This window comes from Ciconia boyciana, chromosome 15, assembly GCF_034638445.1.
Source record: "Ciconia boyciana chromosome 15, ASM3463844v1, whole genome shotgun sequence".
NCBI classification, from domain to species: domain Eukaryota; kingdom Metazoa; phylum Chordata; class Aves; order Ciconiiformes; family Ciconiidae; genus Ciconia; species Ciconia boyciana.
Genome location: NC_132948.1, coordinates 16,194,835 through 16,218,224, shown reverse-complemented (window position 1 = coordinate 16,218,224; position 23,390 = coordinate 16,194,835). Strand labels below are relative to the sequence as shown.

The following is a 23,390-nucleotide window of genomic DNA, read 5'->3' as shown; positions in this document are numbered from 1 at the left end:
GATATGTGCCAGTTTGCAGCGGGTGTTGTGCAGTGCATTAAATGGCTCTTACTTCTCATTCAACACCCCGAAGCCATTTTAGCCCGTTTGTTGAAAATCCTTTTTTGGGAAAAAATAATAATAAAATTTAAAAACTAACTGGGTGAAGGGTCAAACTTTAGCTGGTTAAAGCATTCAGATGGGCAAAATCTCTTCCAGTCCAATCCCAAGATGGGGGTATCTTTGCTACTTCTAAACTTATTTGAGAAGAGTATACCACAAGATTGCACACTACAGAAGTTAACACCAATCCATAAGGAGTTGTTTACTTAAAAGGAACAAATCTACTCACACATTACGAATGTCATCCTAAACGGACGTGGGAGAGGTACAGGCAATGTATGGCTGTGACCTCCACGTAGCTGGCAGGATGACTGTACCAGGGACTGGACAACTACCATAATCTACTTAGTTTCTGTTAAGGGACATATTCCTCCAAGCAAGATAGAAACCCATGTCAAGCATGTCAAGAACAGAACGAAGATGAAAAATATTAATAAAAATCCACACAGGGGATTGCTAGCAATTCTAAATTGCTAGCTATTGCATTTTGAGATTTAGGGGACTATAGCATCTGTTTGCTTTTATGAAAAAGCAAAGCTAGGCATGTACCAGGAACACACTCTTTATACATACATTCAATTCCAAACCTACAAAACATACCAAAATATTTTTCAATGACTGCACGTTTCAATTATTTGTTGTAAATAATTTGGTTTTCCATAGTGATGCACAGAAACATTTTTAGTCACTCATGTTGTCTTTTTCACCATTCCAAATCCATTAGCAACCATGCAGTCACATTCAAATAACATTCTGTTGGGAGCATTCAATGTGAAAAAGCTATGTTTTTTGCTTCCGTTGGATTAAAAGCATTTTACTTCGTTGCATTAGCTTGAACAGCCACAAGCCCAAAGGAACAGAGGAAAAATATTTATAAACATGCTGTTCAGCACTGGGGAGTAGGGAAGAAGGGATAAATTTCATTTACATTTAGACATAAATGAAAAATATTTTTCTATTCAAATTAGACTGTATTGGTCTCGGTTAGTGGCAATTAACTGTTCATGAGATGCATACTAACTCATGACTCCAATAATAATGATGCTTGAATCCTTTTTCTCCTGTTTTGAAATCATGCAAGCTTAAAAACGCCTGCTTTTAAACAAAAGTTTTAGATCTTTTGATACTAAACTTCATCTGTAAATAACTCTTTTACACTCTGAAATTTACAATGCTGTTTTAATTTAGGTTTTAATTCTGTTAAAATCGGTAAAAGACCAACGTAAGTATTCAGAAGAAAACCATTCTAAGCAAGCACTTAAAATCCTCTGGTTTGCTGCTTCTTTTACTCCCCATTTAGAGAAACATTCTATAAAAAATGCTTTTCTGAAGCTTTGACTCTTTCAGGCATCTTCAAAAGAGTAAGATGGACAATCAACTTCAGTCTTAATGTCACATGTCGACTTCCTAAAAGTTTATATACTTTGCATTCTAAAACACGTTTCTTTTGATAACATAGACCACGTACTGTTGGCTGTCTAGAGCTGAAGATGATTCTGGGCATATCTTTGCCTTTCTTCTACCCAGTCTTTTCCCAATGCACTTCTGTTAAGTCTCACAATAAATCAGAAGTGTCACAGCAATTTTTCACGTAAGATTAATAGAAAAAAAACCCCAAATCTTATGTGTAGTTTCATATCTAAAACTTACAATTATGCACAAGATCTTATATTCAGTCGGATACAGTGAAATAGTGAACAATACATTTGTCAAAATTCCCATTTTTACATGGCATCCTTGAGTTTTTCTGGGCACCTTTTTTTTTTTTTCCCTCCTTCAATTTACAAAGATGAACAATCTGCTTATCTACAAGGCACACAATAAGCGCTCTAGAGATCTGTCAAGCTCTAAGTTATGTGGTATCTTAGTGGCTCATCTGGACAACAAAGAAAATACAGCAGTTCCCCTTCTACCCAACTCCAAGACACACACACAGACAATCTTTCTCTGTTCAGTTATTCTAGATTCCTGCTACAACAGCGTACGTAGCAACATTTCATCCTGTGCAGAAAAGCTGTATAGTAAGACATGTAGCAGAGAGAAAAGTTTACCTGCAGTGTCACAATGTCTTGCCGAGTGAAGGGCTCATCTGTCAAAAGATCCTTGTAGCTCTTTGGTTTTATGTTCAGCTGCTCAACCGCCTAACAGCCAGGCAAAAGACAGAGATATTAAAAATTGGATTCTAATGTGTAAATATTACAAGCAAATATGTGATACCAATAAAACCTTAAAGTACAAATGATAAAGAAAACAATTTCACCCTTCATTCTCAACTGGCAGCTGCAATGTTTTCACAGCGTGCTTTAACAGATGAGAAGCTTTTGTCTTTCATCCCTACAAAACTCAACACTTTTGTGTGGTTTGTTTTTAAAAAGGAACAGAACCTTGCAGTCTCCACTCCATAGTTACGTGTATCATTTTAACCAAATTTATCATAAAAGTACTGTCAAACTAAAAAAAAATCTCGCTTGCAGTTTTCTAAGTTAAGCATTTTGCAGACGGTGTAAGACAGGCAGCTTTAACAAGGGGTCCGTATCTCCCCGCCGTCAGCACCCCTCGGGGAGACGTGCGTGTGCCAGGCCAGCTCGTCCGACAGCAGAGCTGCATTAGCCCCTCACGCTGTGTCCACCCTGACTGTGGCACCTGGCCTGCAGCAACGCTTCTGTTCACCTGAGAGAATTAAACGATGCTCAACAAAGCAGCAGCATGTTATTTCATAGTGAGAATCAATGCGGAATAAATGCTTTGTCATTACGAACAAATACATCATACAGGGAGATGACTATGGAGGTCTACCTGCAAAAAAAGGGAATCTGTCGTATTCACCCAAATGTCCTCTATTCTCCTCAGATGAAAGCGATAGCATTTTTCTAGTACCTCCAGAAGTCCGTAAATTAATTCTATGCTTATAACAAACCAATAAATGCTATTGCTACAAGTGGTATACCACACGAGAAACAGACCGTCTTGGCACAGCTTGTTTAGGAAGCCTGGTATCATAAATTGTAGCAAGCCGAGCGATAGTTTTACAAGATCGACAAGCATTTAACAAAGACTACTCTTAAACTCATTCTTGCCTTTCAACCACAGCAATCAAAGCATCATGCTTCCAGAAGGAACAGAAAATACTTCCTATTTTAACCTCGTCTTGACTACTCTCACAGCTGGAATGAAGACAGTTCAACTACAACAGAGCAAGTTTTCAAAAACGTGATGAATCCAGCCCTTTCCTTGATTGCAATGGTTTCAGCTGGTTGCTCTCTCAGTATCTCAAAGTCCTACTGGAATTTCCCATCAACAGATTTCAAAAAGCAGATGTTTCAGCGTTCAGATTTTTTACAACACTGGATATGGATGCATTAATTGAAGGATTTATTTGCTACTGAAAAATAAATAAACCTTGCTTTTACAGTAACAATTATGCAAACAAGTCACAACTAAAATTCCACCTGGGTTCACACAAATGTTCACAAAACACAAATTAAAATGCAGTTCAAGTGTCTATTAAGGCATTCTCTCTGCTCTTTCCCCAGCTCCAGTTAAAATACTCTTTTTTTATTAATTGATATGAATAGAAATGAGGCAATTTGTGTTTTGGTGATGACTCTGTATCAGAAAGAAGACAACAGAAGATTTGTCTGTTAATTCAACTGAGGAGAGTATAAAAGCTACTCATTTTGGTCTACAAGATTCAATGCATGCAGATTAACTTAGGAAAAGGTTTTAAAAATATCTTTTACATCATATTCTAGGGTTGTTCATATTTTGAAGGCAAAAGTTGGACAACAATTTGTGAAGTCAGTTCATCTCCTTGTACTTTAATTTCCCTGGCTGTAAAACAAGAATAAAACTTACCTATCTTTCTAAAGCATGTTGTGATCTTGAATGAAATGCATCGAGTATAAAATATGAATAATGAAATGCAGCAGAGAACCTACCTCATAGGCAAACACATTTCCAGTTGTCTTGATGGCCACAATATGGGAGTTATTGGTGAATACAGTAAACAGCACTGGACAGTGGTATTTACCTGATGGAGGGGAAAAAAGTTTAAATTTGGCATGAAGTCCCTGCAACTGTTTTGAAATAGCTAATTTCTGTTATCTCTGTGAATGATATTTACATTAATTTTTAATATAAAGTGTAACTTCAGTCTGTATTTAATGGTGTTTTAACTACGCTTTGATTCTTTGGTGCCAAATAGAAAAAGTCACGCTTAAGAGAATTATAAAGCAAGCAATGAAAACGCCGTTTTGAAATCTACTGCCTTCAATCCCCCAACACAGAACTTTGTCCCACTTGCTTGATTTCTATGAAGTACCACAACATAATTGTGATTGTAATCAAAGCTCTGTTGATAGCATCAGCCTGTACCTTGTAATGTGCCCAGTGCTCTGTTTTCAGCAGTGTTCCCAGGAATGGAAGTTTAGCTTATACCCTACAAGAAAGTTCACAGCAGCTCTTGTGCTTTTAGGAGAGGAGAGCATTTTGTATTCAAATGTGGCAAGCAGAATGCCATTAAATCTGAACGCGTTATTCAATAAGGAACCCAGATTCTGCTCTAATCAAGCTGTGAATTTTCCCAGGAGGGTCAGCATAAATATTAAGCATGTCAACAACAAGCAAACTGATGGAAGGCAACGTACGAGGAAAAAGAAAAATGTCTGGATGAACTCAGCAGAAAGCAATTAGAAGAAGGTTATTAATACTTGATCAGTTTGCTAGACCTGGGGGTTTGGGTGAGATTTTTGAAATAGGTTGGGCCTATTTGGTTCTTTTTTTCCTAATTACCATCTGAAAATCAAAACCAGCAGGGAGACCAGGACAGAGACTGCTCACGGCACCGGCAAAGACAGGAGAGACAAGCACCTCCAGAGTATTTACCGATGCCTGAGCGGCCAGAGGCGGCACTCGGACCTCCAGCACGCAGGTGCCGGTAAAAGCTGGGGACTCTTCCCGTTAATGCCACCAGAGCTGAAGGAATGCCACTACCACAAGGGACTGAAATTCAAGAGGAAGTTTAGACAGGGATTTCTGGAAGTGGCATCAGGGTATGGCCCAACTGATGGATACAGAAACACACCGGTAAAATGTGAGGCCTCACTCCAGCTGCATAAAAAAGAGCAAATCACCATGTTTTCAGTTCTAGCACAAGCAGAGCTGCTTGAGGGCACACACTTGTTGATCTGGATAGAAGGTACTCAGCTAAGGAGGGATCATTAAATGGAAGAAGCTGCAATATCCGAGGACCTTTTTAGTTGTATAGGTGTGAACAGATCAGATCCTACGCACACAGCAACATTCTACATGTTAAGATTAAAGAAAAGTTTGCGGATAGACGGAAATGCAACATTTTACTCTTTCTCTTCTGTTGCATCTTCCCTTGATCTATTAATGACACAGCACGCACCTTTTTAAGGAAAAGGCTTCTGAGACTGCGTGGCTGCCGTTTCCACCCCAGCATTATGAACTAGACTTCTTTAAGGAAAGCACAATATCGCAATATCTTTCAAAAACCTTGGCCACAGTGACTATTGATCATTTTTTAACACTTCGCTCTTGAGACAGATGGAACACAAAACACAGAAGAAATCCCTCAGCTAGAGAAGAGACCTTGTCGTCTCTGGACTGTTGGTAAAATAAGGAGACAGACACTCCAGAAATTTATTCCCACCTAATCCTTGCCACTCTTGTTTCAAAGAAATCATTATCTGCCTTGTGAACTACGAATTCACCTCCACTGTTCTCTTTTATTTCTAGCATCCTCTCTTAGATGGCAGATTTTATATCTTTAACCCTGCAGAAATAAAACTCAAGGCTGTTTTCTTGTGTGCTGCTATACATAAAATCCCCCGTGTTCATTTAAGTCTAATTAATTTTATAAACAAAAAGTTGCTCAAAACCAAGTGAATAGCAAATAATGCCATAGGCAAGTTAGAAAAAAGGTAACTTATTATAGAAATCTAGCCTTTTCTGGAAATTTCCCCTAAAGTACATAGTACCTTACTGTAGTAGTAGCTATAGTAAAGCGCAACTGATGAATAATTTACAGCTTCCCAGTGTAAAGAAAAACAGAAATGGAACTTTAAAGGTAAACATGTCACTCGCAAGAAGCAGTTATTCTACTCAAAAAATAAAAACCACGACAGAACACACAAACTACGTAACTTTACGATGAGTAAGACAAACCAGGATTTATTAAAGCACTCATCAAGGAAAAAAAACCACATGGAAAATTACTGCACTTACCTTCACTGTTTTTAGCAAAATTCAGCTTGATAAGTGATTTGGCATCTAGTTTCTAAAGAAAATGAAGCATTAAAAAGATTAATCACAACAGAATCTAACCGTGGAAATAAAAGGAAACTGTAACATCAGTGTTAGGATTTTAATAGTACATAATTTATTAATAATACATTGCAAGTTATCTGAAGCACGAGAACCCTGGGAATTTAAGTCAGCGCACAAAAACAAGGCTCACCGAGCCCGAGAACTGGGATAAGCTTATTTACAGTGTTGTAGTCTGACCCAGTACCGTGCTAACCAGAGCGAACAAGCTCGAGGAGTTGCGCAACTCCGTCTTAGCACAAACTGAAAGGGGAGTTTGCGTGAAAAGCCAAGAGGCAAAGATCATTGCTGCTGATCAGAAGTGACAATTCAGAAGGGACCTCTGATGAAAGTCATAAAGTCAGCAAACCATTCCGGCAATCAAGCTCGCTACCTTTTCTGAAATAACTGTAATTTTTCTCTTCCTTCAGGAAACGTGTAGCGGAGCCCACATGATAACTAGCAATAATGAAGAGAAACGGAGGCACGGATTCTCCAGAGAGGCACTTGGGGTCGTGAAGGCAGACCCCGGAGGGATCTCTGGCCAGTTAATCCCCAGGTAGCAATTCCACAGAAGAGGGAACCGAGACGGCGGCCGAGGTCGGGAGGTCCCGCAGGCTGACGAAACGCGGGCAATGCTCTCCCACTCCAGAGAGGACACCGCCAGCTCCGGCTCTCCCACGCTCCATCAGAAGAACACATACAGCATTTGTCTGCTGCCCTCTCTCCGAGGGGCCTTCTGACCCCAGGAGGGAAGAGCTGTCGGGCTGGCAAACACCTCTGGAGGATCAGGCTGCTCCCTCCCTGCAGCCCTCCCCAAGACTTGAAAGCCACAAGCGCGCCCAAAATAACAGCGCGGCCGCAGTGACAGGACGGGGCAGGCCCACGTATGCCAGGCACGGAAGAGGGTCGGTACGTGACTTGGGCACATGCTGGCACGACAGGGCACGCCGCGACCGGGGCCGCTCCGCCAGCGCAGCCGCCAGGACGGCTAGGGAGCACTCGACGGCGGCACCCGGCCGGAGACAAAGTCCAGCCCTGCAAGCTGCAAGGCCGAGTCAGGATCTCAGACACACAAAAAAACCCCCAACAAGCCCTTTGATTGTATCAGCCGTCAGAGACAGCTTCACTGCCAAATTGATCGTTAAAAGCACACGCCTTTTAAAAGAAACAATCGGTTCTCTTCTCAGAACATGCACCTGAACAGATTAGGGAGGTTTTTATAACCCAGACGTAGCTCTTTATAAACAGCTACGAGTGGAGATCTGCCAGCCACGGTGCCGATGCTGCTGGTTCAATCATTATGGCAAAGAGCGATAACGAAATCATGTGAAACTAAGTCAGTGGGCTTTTTCTGCCTAATCAAAATGCATATTCTTGGTTCAGAGAGTACCCGTTATGACAGCTGGACTCATTCATTTATAGGAAGGCACTTCTCAAATTGTTTTTGGCCAAGCGGCAGGCTCATGTGCTGTCAGAAAGGTAACCATCTCTCTAATTTATTAGCAAGAGCAGCAATGAGGGCTAGTAGGAATAAGATGGGGAAGGGAAGAAAGAGGCCAGGTTAGGCGGTACTTCGTTAGGCAATGGAAGACCAGTGCCACTGTTTTTCCTTAAGCAGATTCTCCAAAAAATCCAACCCCGACATCTGCACACTGCTAGGGTACAAAGACAGCAAAGGCAAGGGCGGGTTCTGAAATGACTAAGTGAAGGCAGAGCTTTATTCATTTATTTATCTTCTAACTAGAACAAAATTGTCAAAGAAGTAGTAGGGGAGTTGCCAAAACGAACATATGATCCTGGACAGATCTGTTCAACCTAAACAACTTATTAACACAAAGCAGCACCCATCTGTGCACATGTTGTGCAACAGCCCAAAAATTATGTTCCAGAAAAAGCTTCTTTAGAAATATGACTGCTGGAAACATTGATAATTTGAAGGAAGGCCTTTACATTATCTTCCTGGCAGACTTGAGCTATCCCCAAAACATATGAGCAGACCGTCTTTAAACAAAAATGGAAACAGTTCCCTAAGAAACAGTTTAGCATGAGTGAAGATTCAGATTTATACCTTGACAGAAATTTAGTGGAAAAGACAGACTAAACTGCTGTACAGACTTTAAAGGCAGCAAAAGCTGCAGTATGCTGTTTCATCTGTCAATGTATGATGTGTTGTTAGAAGTGCTGCCAAGTCCTTGGACTCCTACTCCGAACCCAGGGAAATAGTATGGTATTTCAGGTCACATCTGTCCATAATATGGAAAAAGGTTAGTTTTCAGCATCAGTTACTCATGGTACATCAGCCTCTCGTGCTGGCATCTGTTCCTCACTGAGACCAGCACTTATACAGTCTTATATGTCAACAGTAAATAAAAAAATAGTGATTTTCATATAGGAGTTAAAATACATGCACTGCCTGGAGTCTTCTTCCAGGACGAGAACTCTATACTGAAGCGCTGTATGAACATTATAAACGTTTATTGCTGCAGACTGGCCTTCTATCAAGCTTGTGTTGAAGAAGTGACCTTGGCACGTCAGCTCACACCCTCTGGAGCAGCTCTGCACCTCCGCTCAGCTGGCAACTGCCCCGCGCCCCAGCAGTCCCACGCTGTATCACGAGGGAACTTCCTGCTACTGATAAAGGACGTTGTTTGTGCAATGCATTTATGAAAAGGGATGGAAACGGACCGAGAGTCGTAGATGAGAAAATACGTGGGGGAAATATAATTAGGGCAACACCTCAGAAGTATTTTGAGAAGTTGATTAACATGTCTTAACGCATGGAAAGACAAGAGGGGGATTTAGTGTTTTGTCACAGGAAACCTTTGGAGCACCGGAACAGCAAAACCAGGCGATGATCTGCTACACAGGATTGCCGTGGCCTACAAAGGCAGCTCAGTGCCCGGGACCAGGCTGCAGCATCGGGCAACTGCACACGGAGCAGCCGCAGAGGAGGGAGCCCAGCCCGCACGCCAGGACGTCCAATTTTGGTCCAGTAGGTCCAATTTTGAAAGACCTACATGTTACACAGGAAACCACGAAAGAATATGATATAGAAAACCTGTATCTTTTTTTTTTCCTCGCAAGTTCTCATTTCACATGAAAACAGGGTTATCTTGCATGTGGGTGAATCTGCTTTTATTTATTCTCCATCAAAAGTCAAAGCTTTCCAAGCACCATCACACAGTTCGTTGCCATGGAAATGACCGTTATGCCACAAGCAGGTGCTAGTCTTCACGGGAGAGACAGCAGGAGTGGATGAATCCTAAAATGAGCTAAAGTACTTGTTTTCATGTACTTCTTATTACTAACAAAGCATGAGAGAGCTCAAATATTGCATACACAGCACAAGTTCAAAACGACTTCCAACCTGAGTTTCCCCGACACACATCTACCGTCCAGTTTCAGCCAATCTCCAGCGAAGAAAGCAAGGAAAAAATGTTTATTAAAAACACTTGATCTAATTAAAATTCTAAATTCTTAACAAAAAACAAAAGGCCACAAGCATGCATCACTTCCCCTAAGCAGAAATAAGAACTGCATATTCACTTCTAAATATATTTTATGCAAGAATACTGGAAAGCAGACGCATTTCACGGCACGTAGTGCCAGCTGCTCCACAGCAAGGAAGGGCTAAAAAAACAAACCCAAAAACCGTGCAGGCTTTTTTCTCAGCTGACTCCTCTCTCGCAGGCACACTTCCACAAAGGCAGCCAAGGCTACTTTTGGCCATGACCTACTTCCCCGCAGCAGCGAGAAGCCCCACCGCCCAGCACGCTGGCATCTGCCAGCTGACAGCGCTCGCTCCTGCGGGATCCCAGAGGGCAGCATCCTTTTTTGGTACCCAAAGCAGAGGTTATTACGACGCGTAGGTCAGTGGGGCACTGTGGCAGCTCGCGGATGAAGCGTGCCGATTGTTTCGAATGAAATCGTTCTCCGTCACGGCTGTGCGTCTCATGAAGATATGACCTACAATCCCCGCGCATCAATTAGTTACACGCTCTGAACCCCCTTGGTCTGCGGCTGCACGTTCCTCTTGTTAATGAGGCTCTGACCCTGTTGGATACCCACCAGCCTGAAAAGCAACCAAAATGGGCTCATTTGATTCCCTACCCACACATGGGTAGAGTTGGTGACGTGCAGCAAGAGTTGTATTTAGTAAATACAGACTTTCCCGCTCTGTCAACAGTAACTGAGTTAGCGTTAAGATGTTCAACACTTGGGGATCGGACACCCTTCTGCACGGCCTCTGGCAGGAACGCGCAATAATCCAGTGAAGCTATCGCAGGGAAAAACTAACGTGTCACGTCCGAACTGGTTGGCAACACAAGGACAAAATCATCCACGGCCGACGTGGCCATTTGGTAGGTTCTCATCCCACCAAAACAAGCAACACAGAGTTACCTCAAATAGAAGAGAAAGCCAAACCAAATACTAATACTAAAACGCAATGTTGCCTACCAAGTACCAAATTTAGCTTAACAACAGCAAATTAATTTTGTATTAAATTCTTTGGTTCCTTTAAAGATGAGACCTGTTACTTTTTGCATACAATTTCACATTTTAAGAAGCCCTCTTACAATTTTATGTGCTATAAAACCTTCAAGAAATACGGGGATATGAATTGAAAGAATAGTATTGGAATAACTCCATGTATAATGTTACTTGTTTCAGATCTTGTAAGTGGATTTAATGATGATAAGAGGCATTGGAAGTCCTCAGCAAGTCTACACATTATGGGAATGTGATTGGAAACAGCAGCACTGTATTAACAAGATAAGCCATCTTCATGTAGTTTAATATTTCATGAAAAAATTGAGGTCAGCAGCCAAGAGGCCAGAATAATCTCACGATACAAGGTATCATTTCTGTGTTCAGTTCAACAGCAAAAATGGTAGATATTTATCACATGGACAACTGTCTACCAAATGCTAAAAAGATACCCTCAATTCACATTCTTGGATGAAGCTGCTGTTTAACTGCAGCTTTCATCTACTACTGAACTGGTATGGAAATGGACACAAAAGATCCTTCATCACCCACTTCCAGACCACTGTATTTCCATATTTAAATTTTAATTAAATTGACACCATATGGTCACCAAAGCCTTGTCCAGAGAATCATAAAGATATGCTCGATAACACACATGGCTCACAGATACGAGCAATAATGTTGCTCTATCAAAGAGCACATTAACAGAAATTACCATGAGAAAAAAAAGACATGTCGTTTCATGTGCAAGATTAAACCTGCAGTCTTAATGCAGTCAGAAGTATCAATCCAGAGACCCACAGCCAAATACAACATGGTTCATGGAAAAAAAGCTCTGCAGAAGCATCAAAAAGCTAGTCTCCAATTTTAGTGAAAAACAGGCAAGTAAGGATCTGTGGGAAACCTCATGCTGCATCTCATTTAAGACTAGAGCGTTTCGCAGCTGCTAGTTTTTCAAGTGTCACAATCACAAGACCCCATCCAATGTGCACACTTCCACCAAAACACAGAAAAGGAAAAAAAGAGACCATCTGTTTGGTCTGTAAAACCTAGATGTAAATACTTTTTTGCTGTAAGGGAAATAACGCATTAGGAATAATGCTAGACACATTTATCTGCCTGTGTCCAGAGCTGGCTTACTGCATAAAACACTGCCCATCACCAGCACAATCCCCGTCAGCAAGGTGTGAAGGAGGCACGGCAGCTTGGCCAGCGACTCATGACACTGGGGGGTTTTAAACGTCTCCTTTTGGTAAAGCACTTGAACGGTAAGTCTAGGCAAATCTCATCTTCTTCGCCCTCGCTGCTTCCCAAAGATACAGGGAACTGAAAAATAAATCCCCCTTTTAGGACAGATAAAGGCTAACTCTTAGTGGTGCTGGGTGCACTACTGTAAAACACACAGATACAACTTTGGAAGAGAAACAACCGACTATCCATGTGTTCGTCAGTAACAAAGGAGAGTGGGAAAGTTTCAGAAAACCCAACAAAAAAGGAGTCCTCTTCCAGGTCATCAGCCTCGCCAGGGCCTTCATCGCCTCGACACCCACCCCCCGTGTTTCATGACCATTTCCAGTTATAACACACGACTTCCTGGTCATTCCTCTGGGCAGGAATCACGTCCTCGTACGTTTCTGTCCAGGGGCCTTGAAAATTTATGGTCACTAGTCAAATATTAACTCATTTAGACTGTTGACTAAAAGCTAATAATTTCTGAAGCAAATGAGGTAAGACAACACGGTTCAGTTGCTGCATATTGAAGAGTTCGTCTCGTTCAAAGTGGATTCTAGGCATTTGAGCAGCAGCCTGTGCCTGCTGTCCCCAGACAAAAACGCACCTGGAGAGAGATGCTTAATGATGCCGGCCCTAACCATCTGTGCCTGAAAGACTGCTACAGGCCGCAGAAATACAGGCAGCAACATTCAGCTGGAAGCAAAAAAAACCAAAAACAAAACCAAAACCACCACCACCACCAAAAAAGATAAAAGGAAGAACCACTGCTCATCCTGGCTAACTCTTATTTATAAGTAAGTACCTGCTTCTGAAATGACCCAAGCTATCAAGAGAAAATGCAACAAATGATCATATTCTGACAGCACCCTTCGTGTCTCAGCACAACCACCGAAGCTGTTTTCTGCCTTACGCGATCACGTGTAACATATCAAAGTATTTCAGGAAGAGATTAGCAAACATTCCCATCACCGTACCAGGCATTCACCCAGCATTTATTGTGTATGATTAAGATTAACTCTGTTCAAATAAATTAAAAGTAAACAGATGTGGAGAAGGACAACTGTGACCATTTAGGGTATAGAGAACTTAAAGGCAAGAAGAACATCTGACAGGAAAATACCAGTCTCAACAAGAAAATGTCAAGAAAGCACTAAATTCCTCCGTACCAAATACACAGCTGTAAACACTAACAGAGAGAAGAACAGTTTTGGCACAAATACAAACGAGACTAAGCTGGTCAAACCCAAAATTTACAGAAGATATCTATCAGATGAAAAACCATCAGAGGAACCTCTCGGCAGTCATAGCAGGAAGAAAGCAAACACCGGTTCAAGACAGAGCACGCAGTTTGCAAAGCAGATTGCGAGAGAGCCGAAGATCTCAGAGAGTCTTCCAGTTTTCTGTTCCTGATCGTTTCACCCATCTTTCTGCAACAGCTGAAAACCAACTAAGCTGGATTTGTCTGAATCATTTTTCAACAACAAAGCTTCCCTTGGTTTTACTTCTGTAAGCTTTGTTCTCTGCTCTGCAATAAACTATTACTCACCCAGAACAAAACTGTATTCCCACCCCCCACTGAAACTTTTCTTACAAATAAACAAGAAAAAACCCCTCCCTCCTTCACTTCAAATGTATGGGGAAAAAATAAGGTTAACAAAAGGGAGAAAAAAGGGCAACTGACATTTACCCCTATGCAATATCTGAAGACTTCACTGAGTTGCATCAGACAAATTGAGAAATAGAATTTTGAATTTCAAAGCTGAAGATGTGCCGACTTCTTCTGACATCTACGTGAAAAGCGTTCTCTAGAGAAGAATTAAAATTCTCATTTATACATCAGTTATGCTACAGCCAAATGAGACCTGAAGTTACTGATCCACCTAAATGATCACTCATTTCCAAAGCCCCAAGGAGAAGATGTAGCAGACTGCTTGGATTTCAGGCACGGTGCTCTGATGTTGAGGAAAAAAAAACCCCAACAAACCAATGAAAGGGGGATATGTCTCACTTCTGAATTTTTCTACATAATGAAAAATATCTCAATTGGTCAAATTATTTTCCTCTTAATTAGACAGTCCCAGCACTCTAGATGTGGAAAACTGATGTGGAAATAGCCTGCCTATGGAGGGCTGCACAGCATTTTCCTCTCAATATTTTATATCTAGACAAAGAATGAAAATGCTCAGAGTAAGCACAGTCCGTTGGAAACAGTAAGAATGAAGAAAACGTTTCAAGAGGAAAAAAAATGAAAAGTCACAAGGAAAATCTGATTCCTGCTGCAGTGTACCATCTTTAGAAGACCACCAAAATCCTAAGATAGTATTACCAGCATGTTGCAGAAAGGTCTAGACAAGTGCTCTGAACGTGCATCACGCTGAACATTATCTACAGCGATTACATTTTCCTGACAATGTATTCCAACGGCAGCTACTGCTAGGCTGGCATGAAAGAGGTCACCTTCAAACCACAAATCCTTGTCTGATGACGTCCATTATTTGCTGCTCATTATCTAGAAACACACCTGGAATAACACAAAGAAAGCAGCACTCTGCAGTAAATCACCGCACAGACCCTACGAACGGCGTTAAAAGCCATAGTCACTGTTGATTCAGCCAATACGGGTCACATGAAACTTGAACTTGTCCTCTCCCCCGTTCAGGCTGGAGACCTGTTCCACTCAACTCATCGCTGGATGAGTTTTGTTTGTGATCTTGATCTCGACACCTCTGACTCAGCAACGTGTGAAGCTCACGCAACCCACCGACAGGAATCCATTCCTGAAACACACGGGCTCTGCGCTGATTATTTGATAGAGGCGGAGAGCAATTTGTAGTGACCTGTAAAGCCTTGGCTGGAATTTAACCCCTACTTTAACACCTGTTCCTACAGTACCTGATACTTCTCACGCTCCTGACAGGCTGCAGTTTCTTTATTCAGAATATTGCAGAAGAAGAAAAAAATACCTAAGCCCTCTTTCTCATTATGTTCACTTCTCAGGTGAAGAAATAGTTATCAGTGCTTTCTATTTCTGTATCTGTGCTTTCAAAACACGTACATGGTAAACACACTTTTACATTTAAGGAAGTTTCACCTTTGCTCTAATTTCTGCATCCTTTTCAGGCAGGATTTCCCTTATTTAGGCAGCCAAAGACTTTTTTAGTGCATAAAAACAAGTGCTGTAAGGTTGTTTGTTCATTTTTAAAGTGGGATGAATAAATTCAGCAGTAAAAAAGTAACCTTCTCCATATCCTCTCCATTAACCTGGTCAGCAAGCTCCTCTCACCACAAGACCAGCAACTGATTTCTATGAGACTGACTGAAATCTAGTTGATCAAATTGAAAAGAAACCATGCTTTCACAATAAAATGAAGTAACGATAGCCACCAGCACTTGGGAGAGGAATTAGCTAATAAACATGTTTAAGGAATGTATTTGAGAATGACTTTCCAAAGTTTTGAAATAACAGACTTGGTTGCAATGTTTTCTTTTGAGCGTAAGAAGTTACTGGTTTTGAAAGTGCCTGTAATTATTCAGGCAAGCATCATCCCACCAACCTTATTTCAAACAAATGATTAAAAGAAAGGGCACTGCCTACATTCCTAGGTGAGCGGTGCCGGAGCGAGGAGGTCTCCGCTACAGGCTCCGTCATTGCTGCAGGGCACTGCAGGCACAAGATGTGTGTGTCTGGGCGCTTTCAACGCGTGGATCAGACAGGCTTACTGCATGAGGCAGGCACCTGTACTGCCGCGATTACTTGATCATATTAGTCATAATCTCACCCCAAGTCATTTTTATTTGGTAAATATAGGATTAAGAGTGTGGGGGAACAACAGCAAATATTTATCTTGTACACAGAGCAAAACTTTGGGTACAGCTCTCTCTTTTAAGGCGGCAGATGTCCCACTGGGAAAAGCCAGAGATTTTCAGCCTTCCGACTCCAAAGTTAGCCCTCCTTTTCCATGTCAGTGGCTCTGCCTTCTACTACTTCTTCATGTGCCCCAGACTCCTTTTCATGGTTATCTTCAGAGGCAGCCCAAGCAGAAGGCTTTCCCCACCCTAAAAAAAATGCTCAGAATTCATTAAAATTTCCCTGTTTAACCTAGTAAGAAGCTAAAACCTTGTGACACTGAAGAAAAAGCTCTCTCTGGCCTGTAGGTCTGGATCCTAACCTTGCATGAGACAGGGCACAACACAAATTGTGCTCCGCCTCATTTGGAGCAGAAATGTGACTCCTGGTCTCATACACCTACCACACAGCATCTTCAGGTCTCTTAATCTGACTCTTGGGCATATGTTAAGTCCAAGCCAAATTAACTCAACTGACTCCTGTTTGCCCTTCAAGACACACATACGCAACAACTGCACAGCTGCACGTGGCCCTTAACATGAGGACTGCCTCTCTGGGTTACACGGGACCAGCAGACACATGCATGTTAGTTTGCTCTGAGCAGTGCAGAAAGAACTCACATAGGTAAGCCCTCTATATGAGTTTAAAAGCAGATGCACGTAAAACAGCCACAAAATTTACTTTGGAACAAAGCCTTAGAAGCAAACACTAGAGATTAACTGACTTTCAACTGTCCAAAATAACTAAATTCCCACAGAAAAGGGGGAGCAAGGGACAATGACCTTAGCTATTTCTGATACAGGGGAAGAGAGATATTTGCCCAAGGTTACAGAGCCTTGAATGGGGCCGAATTACAACCACAATAATCTGGCCTGCCCACAAGCAGTTAGAATGTCACTGAACCAGAGTGAAAAATAGGTATTTACATCAGAAACATTACACTGCAAAGGAGAAAAATAGCTCAGCCCACATACAATGTATCCATGCAACAAAGAACAATTTCCTTGAAATCCCTGTCAAAAGGCACGCTGATCTATCATCTGTTCATATTTGAGATTCCAACAAACCAGACATGCTCTGACCAATCTCACTTCTTGGAAACAGGTACTCCTGAGCCCAGCTGGCTGACTTGTGTGGGCATGCTGGTCACTGCTGTCATATCGCCGCTACATGAAACGTTCTGGCAAGCTTGCAACTATCTGCAGGCCCGAGAAGCCAAAGCGCTGTTCTCAGTAAAAAGGAATGAGCTAACTATGACTTTCCTCTCTATTTTATGCAATTTTAGTGTAAATGTAAGCTAGGGCAGTGTCCTGACAAAGCTGACCAAAAAAGTAAGTGAGCCAATGCCATCTGACGGGCTGTAGTTCAGCTGCAAGAGATGCCCTGTTTCTTCCAAAATTATTGGTGTAGTAACAGAAGTATTTTTTACCGCAATGCATCACTAAAAAGGGAGAAAAAAATAAATCTAAAGTTACTTTCTGGAATAGCTTGCGGGAAACTCTAGACAAAGGTCAACAGTGATTTGTTTCTCCTAAACAGATATTGGTGTCCATACTGCACCTCAGGAGAACGTTCAGAAAAGCAAGAAAAAATAAACTGCAAACTATGAGGAAGTATAGGGAAGGAAAGCAAAAAAATTCAAAATATTTTAAACATATCAAAGAATAACTGCGATCTTGGCATTGCAGAATTTTTTTAAAAAGGAAGGCTGGCCCAATAGTTTAGGACTCAGAAGAATCAGAGAAGTCATTGTAGATGAGTTCACAAACATCCAATTAATAAAAGACTAGCACAGTCCTACCCCCTGGGAGCACTGTGAAGATAAATATATTAATGACTGCAAGGCTCTCCAATTCTCCGCTGGGGGGTCCACTTCAGAAATAAGACAGCTAGACAGAATTAGTGAGTATCAAGAGTGCACCATTAACAATGCCGCTTCCAAGTAGCCTATTGACTTCTCTAAAATGTTTGGCCTGTAGCAAACCATAACAACAGAAGTACAAGTCACAAAGGATTTCATTATCATTTTTAACTTCAGGATAAAAAAATGGAAAAATTCTCCAGAGTCTCATCACCAACGACGAATCATCAATCTGTGCAAAGTAACTTCATAAGGCACCATACAAAGCGCGGCATTGCAGCTAATCTGGCTCGATTCCTTTTTTAAACAAATCCAGAGTCTCAAGTTTCTGTAAGTCACCAATTCATTACAGAAAATATTTTCTGGTTTCTACAATGAGCAAGCTGTACAAGTAGCAGAAGGTGCACACACAATGACAGATCAAATAGAGGGCAGTACAGTCTGGAGGTGTCCAAGCTCAACTCACTGATCTCTGCCACCTACCCTGCCTTGTCCCAGCACCCCCATCCCCTTCCTGCCCAACACCATCCTCCCCTTCCGAAAACCAGCGCTGGCCCTCTGGGAAACAAAGGCTAAATTACAACACGTCCTTCAACTCTTCAACGTCCTTCAACTCTTCAACGTCCTTCAACTCTTCAACGTCCTTCAACTCTTCAACGTCCTTCAACTCTTCAACGTCCTTCAACTCTTCAACGTCCTTCAACTCTTCAACGTCCTTCAACTCTTCAACGTCCTTCAACTCTTCAACTCTTCTTCACAGGGCTGGATTCAGCAAGGCTGTGTGCTGTTATGGAGAGCAAGCATCTCCTTTTTCTTCCTAGTGGTCTGGAACACCTTTGTCCTGTGGAGGACAGAGCTGTACAGCATAAGTCCACCACTGAAGAAAAGGGAAGAAGAAAGGGCTCCCCCAACAGAGAGACACTGAGGAAAAGGGGACGCTTCGGTGTGAGGAGAGCTGGAGGTGCACTGCAGATCAACTACAGAAGCACAAGTCTGGGTAAACTAACAGATCTCAAAGTCTGACTTCATTTGAGCATTTATGGTTCGCCAAGTACATTCTGCACAATCTCCCTTTCTCTATATTATACGAGGCCACTAGACAATCGCACTTCTTGCTTAGCATTTACCCGAAGTCATTTTAAACCACATCACGGTTCACAGTCTGAAATGGGAACAGGTGTCATGGAGCTGCTCGGAGTGAAAGACATTGCTCTGCAACCCCCCAAAACTCCCAGCCACTGCACAGAGCAGCAAGGCGGCCAGAGGCTGGGGAAAACAAATGAAGTGGCTTTAATTCCCTTCCTTCCCAACAATACATCAGCCTCTTCACGTGTGAAGAAAGACTTTCAATCATCTCTCCATCGCACAAACACACCTGCAGTTTGCTATAACTGAAGATACTGAGTCTCAGACAGCCTGCTCGTGTTTAGAGTTTGGAACGCTGCCTCTGTATTTAGCGTCTCTTCATATCTGTCTGCTGGGAAAATCTTTAATCAAACACAAGATGTTTCAAAGGTAATCTCATACCACAAAGCCATCTGCAAACCAACCAACAATCCTGTGCCATGGCTGCCACCTAATGCTCGGGAAAGTAACTGCACTTACTGAAGGAAAAGACAACGTTCGGTAGCTCAAGCAACAATTTCCATTTAAAATTTTCCTCTATGCTCTCACAAACAATGCACTCTCTTTTAACACACCAGAAAAAAAAATAATTCCAACAAGTAGATATATCCAGTACTTCATATTTATCTGGTGCCTTACAACTTTACTTTATGAAAGTAATCCCTTCATAATTACCATTTATGCAGAAAAAGGGGGGAGAAAAACCACTAAGGCGCAGATCATAGCGCGAAATCCCAGTCTCACAGTGAACTATCACGACAGAGGCAGGTCAGCAGCTTTCTGAAATGTATCGTCAAGATAACTCAAAAGATTTTGCAGCTTAAGCTTACCACTCATTATATCATCTATTAATCTCTTTACTCTGATTAAGCCAAATATCCTTTTGGTTAGGAAGCATCACTGCAAGTTTAGTCACAGATGGAGAGGTGAGCTTGCCAGCCCCTTGCCCTCTACGGACTAGAGTTCTGCTTACACGAGGCAGCAGCATAGAGTCTTTTCCGTCAATGACCAGTCAGGCTGTCTGGGCATCACTAGCAGTAACAAAAGAGCTCGTATTTCCATCTGTACGGGTTTTAATTATGCCACCCCTGTAAGGAAGGGAAGATACCCTGGGAGTCTATATAAACGAACTGCACATTTCCTCTGCCATACTATTTACAATCCAATGCAAAAAAAAAAAAAGTATATATATAATGCTCTCCTCTTCCTTCTGCACACACAGTCCAAGGCTGATTATTTTCTACTACAAAGATCATTAGCAGGATGACAGCGAGGGGATATCAGGTCTCAAATCCAGAAGCCCCCCCCCCTTTTTTTTTTAAGCTAAAAAGAGATCCTTAGTAAGTCTCTACCTTAATTTCAGCAAACCTGATCTCACAAATATCATACTTCAAAACGGCACTCCCATTCAACTTCTTTTGCTTTCATTAAGGCATTTTTGTTTCTCCCACACATTCAATAGGAAACTGAGCATAAGGACAGCAAAGCCATCATGTGAATACGCCCATCATTACTTACTTCTCCTGTGATTGGATTGGTTCCATATTTCTTTATCCAAGGAACAATGCTCCTGAAAAGAGAAGGGGTAAAGTAATAAGCAACAAGCACCATCAGAAACCTCTACTGATGGGCATGATTATTTGGGCCAGCTTGGGCATGATTGGGCCAATCATGGGCGTGACTATATTTCCCAACTTGCTAAGACCAAATGATGATTACACAGCTGTAACCAGTTCAGCGACACAAAAATAAAGCTAAGTACAGACAGTAACTTACAGAATGTCAAAGACTGTCCCATCTGGTGTGCAAACTGGGTATTCAAATGGCTGCAGAGACAAACTAGGAAAAAAGTACACATTCTTTTCAGCAAAATCAGCTAGAAAACATGATGACAGAAGCAAATAACATTTTGCTGTTTCACCTTCACATTAAAGCAAGGCCTATACCAATGAAAATACCAAGTGGCTGCCAATACCCACTACCCGATTCTACATAAACGTGGTTAACAACAAAATCCACAAAAGGAACTGGTGCGGTTCAGTAACGCGTGGCTGCCAGCACTCGCAGCCGTAGCGCCACGGGACGCTGTAATACTCCCCAGCCGTTGCCATGTTGGGCCCCACCAGCACAAGATGGTTCAAGCAGAAACACCCACGGCCTTTGCACTGAAATGGGCTAGGGAGTGACCGGCAATCTCCTTCAGCATCCCCTGTTAGGGGCGCTTCCATAATCCAGCCTGCTTTTAGCCAGCCAGCAGTAGTTTGTAGATGCGGATGGTAACTTCTCGAACTATTCAATTTACAAGAGGACTTCTAACCCACTGCTCCTAACTCCCCTCTTTTACTTCAGCGCTTCAAGCAGTAAACTCTAAACACAAAAAATTAGCGTAAATATTCCTTCAACCTATCTAATCACTGCCTCAGAAAGACGAGTGATGGACCAAGCGTGTGCCGAGCACGGAAAAGGAGATTCAAGCCCCGATTACACAGATTTGAAAGACTGGAATGTACACGATAATTGCTCTGAACTATTTTATCACTTGTGTATTCTTTTAGCCATCAGCTCCAGTCTCTGCAGACACTAATCATGGAAAGTATACACATTGTTTCAGTACTTATTGAATTTTTTCTTGCTGCATTACTATCACAGCAGGCACAAGTCAATGACAGCAACCACCTCGGAAGAACCTGGCTTCAGTAATAGTTCAGTGTCAACAGCCTGATAAATAGGTGTGCCGTTTAATAATGATAATGTAAATTCGTTGTCTTACCTGCAGTGATCAAATGACAAACGTCTAAAATTAGTTCGTGGAAGGTCTGTTTACAGAAAAAAACGCAACAGAATTTTAACAAGTACCTAGTCTTCTAGGTAGCCAAGAAACACGTGAAAGTTGCATTTTGCTATGTACGCGGTGGCAATTTGATGACGAGGATAAATACACTGAGCCTGGCAAGACCGCGACTAACGTCGACTTCTCCTGCGGAGCGCAGGGACGCTCCTCACCGAAGCCACACAATCAGGAGAGCCCAAAGCAGCGCCCTGCCGGGCTGCCAGCTCGCCCTGCCGGGCTTGCATCTGACGGCCGACACCGTCACCGCTTCAAGCCCTGCCCCACCCGCGGGCGCAGAGCCCGGTGAAGGCGGGAGAGCCCGTCCGGGCGCTGACCCCCGAGCCTCTGCCGCCTTCCCGCCATCGGCTGCGCGGGATTTAGGAGCCCCGGCTGAGGGGCTGGGGGGCAGCCGGGGAGGAGCCCAGGCGCCCCGCTGCCGCCGGGGGGGCCTCTGCCCAGGAGGCCCGTCCCCTCGCCGCCCGCCGCCACGGCCCGGCCCCCCCCGCAGCCAACGGCGGGGCCCCCCTCCGCCCGTTACCTGCTTTCTTGCCGCCGTAGAACTGCGTGTACTCCGCGCACGTGATGTACCTGCCGAGACAGCCGCGTCACTCGGGCAGCCCCCGCGCCCCCCGGGCGCCCCCGCAGGGCCCCGCGGCACCCCCCGCCCCGCGCCGCGCCGCGCCGCGCCCGGCCCCGCTCACATCTTGTCCTTCTGGTGCTGCCTCTTCCCCATGGCGGCGGCTCGGCCCCGCGGCTCGGCCCGGGGCCCCTCGGGGACGCGGCTCCGTGGGCCCCGCCGAGCCGCCTCCGCCCGGACCGCTGCGGCCGCGGCGCCCTTCCGGCGCGGGTGCGGCGGCGAAAGGCCGCGCCGCGGAAACACGGGCGGCGGGGCGGCGTTCCGGGGCCGGGCCGGCCTGAGGCGGGCGGGAAGCGCGGGAGCGCTGAGGGGAGGGCGGCGGTGGACGCCGGCCGCTGCCCGCCAGCGGCCTGAGGCGCGCACGGGGCACGTACGTGCGGCCTGCCGGCTGCTGAAGACGAGCCCGTTCCCGGTACTTGGCGCCTAGGTACGTCTCGTTTTACGTCGGCTTTTGCCGTGGCTCCGGTCGGGTCCTCCCTCACCGGCGCCGGGGAAGCCCCGAGGGGGGCTTGGCGGATGTTTTCTGCCCAGGTCGCCTAGCGACAACGGCGAATCCCCCCTGAGACTGTCCCCGTTTCCCCGTCCGAACCATTAATTAATAAAAGCTCCTTGGTCGTGCAGAACAACCTGCCCCCGCGCCCCCTCTACAAGTGTTCCTCGGTGATTTTGGTGCAGGCTTCCTTAGACAGTGTAACAGCCTTAAACAGAGTTTTCGTAGCCCTCGTCTGAAAAGAGAAGGTGCTGAATGTAAGAAGAAACTACTAAAATATCCACTTTAAGAAAAATGTTCATCTTTGTGTAAATATATTTTGTTGCATGGAATTTAAAATCATAATATTCCCGGTCTGTCGGGCAGTGACAGAACCTCCCAAGAAAAAATGGGTGGAAAAACCTACACGGTGTCTAATATGGAGACAGCTCTTCATAAAAAGTATTT

At 43.5% G+C, this 23,390-nt stretch overlaps 1 protein-coding gene across 3 annotated transcripts in view; it reads right to left on the bottom strand.

Annotated features, from left to right (window-relative positions):
* Window positions 1-22,681, bottom strand: part of PPIL2 (peptidylprolyl isomerase like 2) — a 75,152-nt gene extending 52,471 nt beyond the window's left edge. For all 3 annotated transcript variants that reach the window (XM_072880638.1, XM_072880639.1, XM_072880640.1), the window contains exons 1-8: window positions 22,518-22,681; window positions 22,355-22,404; window positions 21,757-21,802; window positions 20,763-20,825; window positions 20,505-20,556; window positions 6,352-6,403; window positions 4,041-4,132; window positions 2,154-2,243 (exon numbers count right to left, since the gene is read on the bottom strand). In XM_072880638.1, coding sequence (XP_072736739.1) covers window positions 2,154-2,243; window positions 4,041-4,132; window positions 6,352-6,403; window positions 20,505-20,556; window positions 20,763-20,825; window positions 21,757-21,802; window positions 22,355-22,404; window positions 22,518-22,549 — 477 coding nt within the window. In that variant the 5' untranslated portion in view covers window positions 22,550-22,681. The remainder of the gene's footprint in view (window positions 1-2,153; window positions 2,244-4,040; window positions 4,133-6,351; window positions 6,404-20,504; window positions 20,557-20,762; window positions 20,826-21,756; window positions 21,803-22,354; window positions 22,405-22,517) is intronic.
* Window positions 22,682-23,390: the final 709 nt, after the last annotated feature.